General features: G+C 61.7%; 2 protein-coding genes across 2 annotated transcripts; one reads left to right on the top strand and one right to left on the bottom strand.

Annotated features, from left to right (window-relative positions):
- Nucleotides 1-12: 12 nt before the first annotated feature.
- LOC120859691 (fatty acid oxidation complex subunit alpha) lies at nucleotides 13-2410 on the bottom strand (the record flags this gene model as incomplete). The annotated part of the gene is made up of 1 exon (XM_040235697.1): nucleotides 13-2410. A coding segment is annotated over exon 1 (2398 nt), but the record flags the coding sequence as incomplete, so codon positions are not given.
- Nucleotides 2411-3437: 1027 nt separating this feature from the next.
- LOC120859690 (universal stress protein A homolog 1-like) lies at nucleotides 3438-3884 on the top strand. The gene has a single exon (XM_040235696.1). It carries the CDS (start codon nucleotides 3438-3440, stop codon nucleotides 3882-3884), a length of 447 nt encoding a protein of 148 aa, XP_040091630.1.
- Nucleotides 3885-5372: the final 1488 nt, after the last annotated feature.

Below are 5372 nucleotides of genomic sequence, written 5' to 3'. Positions count from 1 at the left end.
AGGGAGGGAAGCCGATGCCGTAGATCAGGCCCATGTCGGCCTCTGCTGCGGTATCGACGATGCCGTCTTCCAGGCAACGAACGGTTTCCAGGCACAGCGGGATCATCATGAAGTTGATGATGTCCTCGTCGGTCAGCTCGCGCTGTTCCTTGACGATGGCCTTGAGGATTTCATAGGCCTCGGGATCGGAGACCTTCTTCGGCTTGCCGCGCTTGTCGGTCTCGTAGGCGTAGAAGCCCTTGCCATTTTTCTGGCCCAGGCGGTTGGCCTCGTACATCACGTCGACGGCAGTCTTGCCTTCCACCGCCATGCGGTCCGGGAAGCCTTCGGCCATCACGTCGCGGCCGTGGTGGCCGGTGTCGATGCCGACCACGTCGGAGAGGTAGGCCGGGCCCATGGGCCAGCCAAATTTCTCCATGATCTTGTCGATACGCACGAAATCGACGCCGAATTCCAGCAGCTTGGCGAAACCGCCGAAGTACGGGAACAGCACGCGGTTGACCAGGAAGCCCGGGCAGTCGTTGACCACGATCGGGTTCTTGCCCATCTTCTTGGCGTAGGCAACGGTGGTGGCCACGGCCACTTCGCTGGACTTCTCGCCACGGATGACTTCCACCAGCGGCATCATGTGCACCGGGTTGAAGAAGTGCATGCCGACGAAGTTCTCGGGACGCTTGAGCGCCTGTGCCAGGTAGCTGATGGAAATCGTCGAGGTGTTGGAGGCGATGATCGCGTCCTCACGCACCTGACCTTCCACTTCGGCCAGCACGGCGTGCTTGACCTTCGGGTTTTCGACCACGGCCTCGACCACGATGTCGACGTTGCCGAAATCACCGTAGGACATGGTCGGACGGATGGCGTTGAGCGCTTCGGCCATCTTCGCCGGGGTCATGCGGCCCTTCTCGACGCGCTTGCCGAGCAGCTTGGAGGCCTCGTTCAAGCCCATCTGGATACCCTCTTCGCGGATATCCTTCATCAGGATCGGGGTGCCCTTGGAGGCCGACTGGTAGGCGATACCGCCACCCATGATGCCGGCGCCGAGCACGGCGGCCAGTTTCACGTCACGGGCGATCTCGTCGTGCTTCTTGGCCTTCTTCTTCAGCTCCTGATCGTTCAGGAACAGGCCGATCAGGCTCGCGGCGACCGAGGTCTTGGCCAGCTTGACGAAGCCGGCGGCCTCGACTTCCAGCGCCTTGTCACGACCGAAGTTGGCGGCTTTCTGGATGGTCTTGATGGCTTCGACCGGAGCCGGGTAGTTGGGGCCGGCCTGACCTGCCACGAAACCCTTGGCGGTCTCGAAGCACATCATCTGCTCGATGGCGTTGAGCTTGAGCTTTTCCAGCTTGGGCTGACGCTTGGCCTTGTAGTCCAGCTCGCCGGAGATGGCGCGCTTGACCAGATCGAGAGCCGCGTCCTTGAGTTTTTCAGGCGCCACAACGGCGTCCACGGCGCCGACTTTCAGAGCGTCGGCAGCCTTGCTTTCCTTACCGGAAGCGATCCACTCGACGGCGTTGTCGGTACCGATCAGGCGCGGCAGGCGCACGGTGCCACCGAAGCCCGGGTAGATGCCCAGCTTGACTTCCGGCAGGCCAACCTTGGCGGTCTCGGCCGCTACGCGGTAGTCGGCAGCCAGGCACATTTCCAGACCGCCACCCAGGGCGATGCCGTTGATGGCGACGACGGTGGGCACGGCGAGGTCTTCGAAATCGCTGAAAATCTTGTTGGCTTCCAGGTTGCCAGCCACCAGCTCTTCGTCGGGCAGTTTGAAGTTGTCGACGAATTCGGTGATATCGGCACCGACGATGAACACGTCCTTGCCACTGGTGACAATCACGCCCTTGATCGAACCGTCAGCCTTGATCGCGTCGACGGCGGCGCGCAGCTCGTTGAGGGTAAGACGGTTGAATTTGTTGACGGACTCACCCTTGAGGTCGAAATTCAATTCGACGATGCCGCTCTCAAGAGCCTTAACCGTGATGGCTTTACCTTCGTAAATCATCAACTGATCTCCACGGTATGGAAGCTGAACAGTACACATCGGAGCCAACCGGCAGGCCAGCCCACGGCACAGCCGTCGAGCATAGCTCCAATCGGTACGACACACCCACCGACGCGATATTCGGGCTGTAGTGGCGCGCCTGACCAGGCAAACGCTCAATTCATACGCCCGTTTGATTTGGGTATGCACACCTTCGGGGAAAAGCCTGCGCTTGTCAATTGGCCTGTTTTCGTCGATTTCTCGACGAATTCTCCAGGCCCGGTCATCCGCGGCCTCCAGCGATTTTCGATAAACCGCGTCAATATCGCGCCATTGCGCGCTTTTCCCGGCCGCTGCCGGCGTGCCCGAGTCCCTAGCCAAACGCCCGAGCTGCGGGTACAGTCGTTTCACTTTCGGCTGGCACAGGGCCATCCGCGAGCACTACAAAAACAAATCGAGCCCCACGACGGGCCACACGGAGTTGCCAATGTCGAGCCGCCGTTCGCTTGCATTTTCCCTGAGCGCCCTGCTCGTATTTCTCTTCACCCTGCTCCCCTCCTCCCTGCTCAGCGCCGCGCCGGCCGACGATCTGCTGCGCCTGCACCAGCTGCGCCTGGCAGCCCAGAAAAGCCTGGGCGACTTCTACATGTACAACGGCATGGAGGGCGACCAGCGCTATGCGCGGATGATCGGTGAGTCCCTGCAGGAGGGCCAGGCGCGTCTCGATAGCCTCGGCGAAATGCCCGGCGATGCGAGCAAGGCGCTGCGAGCGCAGCTGCAAACCAGTTGGCAGAGTTATCGCAGCGGCCTCCAGGCCCTGATGGACGCCATGCGCAAGCAGGGCTATACCGACCTGCAGCCTGTCGCCGACCTGGCCGATCACAACCAGCGTCTCATGGCCATTAGTCAGGAGCTGTATCAGAAGATTCAGCAGGAAAGCGGTTTCAGCGTGCCGCCGCTGACCCAGAAGAGCCGCGAACAAAGCCTGCTGATGCAAAACATCGCACTGGACTATGCTTCCCGCAGCGCATCGGTCGGCACCAGCTTCTTCGGCGGCGGTGAAGAACGCGCCATGGACGTGCTGGTCGGTGATTTCGCCAGCAAGCTCGGCAGCCTCAGTGCCGCACAGCAGAACACGCCGCAGATCACGGCTGCACTGAGCGCCATCGAAACCAAGTGGCGCTACATCGAGAAGTCGCTGCGCAACTACAACGAGAACACCGTACCCTTTCTCGTCAGCAAGTATTCCGACAGCATCATCGAAGGCCTGGAAGGCGTGTCTGCCCAGTACGCCGCCAACCAACAGTGATGCTTTATGTTTCCGGCCTGCCTGGCCTGTCCCCGCCCGGTGCTCGCACCGGGCTTTTCTTTGTCCGGATGATGACAACAGGCCCCTTATCGTGCACAACGGGGCCATACTTGCTGCATAGCCATTTGCCCCTTCGAGGAGGAGTCAACCATGCCCTACCAGCACATTCTGGTCGCCGTCGACCTGACCGACGAATGCGACCCCGTAGTGGTCCGTGCGCAGAAGCTGGCCAAGGCCAGTGGTGCCAGGATGTCCCTGGTGCATATCGTCGAGCCCATGGCCATGGCATTCGGCGGTGACGTGCCTATGGACCTGTCGATGCTGCAGCAACAGCAGTTCGAACAGGCGCGTGAACGCCTGGACAGCTTTACCGGCAAGTACCCGGAGCTCAGCGCGGACCAGCGCCACCTGGCCTACGGGCAGCCACGCCAGGAAATCCACCGCCTCGCCGAAGAACAGGGTTGCGACCTGATCGTGGTCGGCAGCCATGGCCGGCACGGTCTCGCGCTGCTACTGGGCTCCACCGCCAATGACGTGCTGCATGGCGCGCCCTGCGACGTGCTCGCCGTGCGCCTGAAAAAGGAAAAAGGCGCCTGAGATCGCGTCGCGACTGAAGCCTCTCCCACAGTAGCCGCGTTGGCCCTGCCCGTGGGAGGCGCTTCAGCGGCGAGCTTTTTGGCTTCGCCCCTACTCGAACGACTCGCCCGCGCTCATCACCAGCGGGCGAATCTTCTGCAACTGGGTTTCCAGTGACACCGTCATGCTCGACGACATCGAGAAGAAGGTGAGAAACGCCTTGAGATTGGAGTCGCCCTCACAGGTGTCGTGAATGCGCTGCCAGAACGCCTGGTTGACCAGCTTGAGCTGCTGGAACAGACGCACCAGGCCCTTGAGCTCCCAGTCGGCCAGGCGCCCCTCGCGCATGTTGAAATACTGCCGCGTCAGGTACAGCGACACCGCACGCAGAATGAACTCCTGATTGTTGGCAAAGGGCAGGTGATGCTGCGCCATGGGCTTCAGACGCGCCAGCACCGGGCAGGCGCTGGTGGCCATGATCACGCCCAGCAGCGCGCGCAAGCCCTCCTCCAGCCCGACCTGCTTGGTGTACTCGCGCTCCGGCGTACGTACCCAGACGCTGACCTTCTTGAACGCGGGCAGGCCGCGGAAATCCTCGATCACCCGATGCAGATCGACTGCAGCCGGGCAGTGGCTGAACTGATCACGGCTCAGTGGGCAATTGCTGCATTGCTGATGCCCGAGACGGGTCCAGGCCGGCGCCTGTTGCGCTACGGCCACGTCGTATTCCCGGTTCAGCTCGATCCGATAGCTGAACTGATGATTGTCGTCGAGAGTGATGCGGTACTCGATGGCCATAGCTCGTTCGTTCCTTCGTCAGCCTTCCAGCTCTGCCCAGCGCTCGAGCAACTCGTCCATTTCCTTTTGCAAGCTCTCGAGACGCGCCAATACCTGCGTGGTGACCTGCACCGGCTGCTGATAGAAGGCAGGGTCGGATACCTGCTCCTGTACCGCTGCCATTTCCTGTTCCAGGCCGTCGATACGCCCCGGAATGGCTTCCAGCTCACGCTGCAGCTTGGAGCTTAGTTTCTTCTTCGCCGGTACGACGCCCTCTTGCACCGGCGCTGCGGCGACCGGAGCTGGCGCTTCGACGATGGCAGTGGCCAGTTCGGCCTTGCCAGACTTGCTTTCACCCACACCCAGCAGGCGTGGCGAGCCGCCCTGACGCAGCCAGTCCTGATAACCGCCGACGTATTCGCGCACCCTGCCCTCGCCCTCGAACACCAGGGTGCTGGTCACCACGTTATCGAGGAAGGCACGGTCGTGGCTGACCATCAGCACGGTGCCGGGGAAGCCAAGCAGCACTTCTTCGAGCAGTTCCAGGGTTTCCACGTCCAGGTCGTTGGTCGGTTCGTCCAGCACCAGCAGGTTGGCCGGCTTGCTGAACAGCTTGGCGAGCAACAGCCGTGCCCGTTCGCCACCTGACAGCGCCTTGACCGGCGTACGAGCCCGCTGCGGACTGAACAGGAAGTCCCCGAGATAGCTCAGCACATGACGGTTCTGGCCATC

The sequence above is a fragment of the Oryx dammah genome, unplaced genomic scaffold, assembly GCF_014754425.2.
Source record: "Oryx dammah isolate SB20612 unplaced genomic scaffold, SCBI_Odam_1.1 HiC_scaffold_2388, whole genome shotgun sequence".
In the NCBI taxonomy this organism is placed as follows: domain Eukaryota; kingdom Metazoa; phylum Chordata; class Mammalia; order Artiodactyla; family Bovidae; genus Oryx; species Oryx dammah.
The sequence above is the reverse complement of the archived record's forward strand: the minus strand, read 5'-3'. Positions and strand labels throughout refer to the sequence as shown.

What these genes read in the sequence shown, in the direction of transcription:
- LOC120859690 (XM_040235696.1), top strand. Translation starts at nt 3,438, where the DNA reads ATGCCCTACCAGCACATTCTGGTCGCCGTCGACCTGACCGACGAATGC.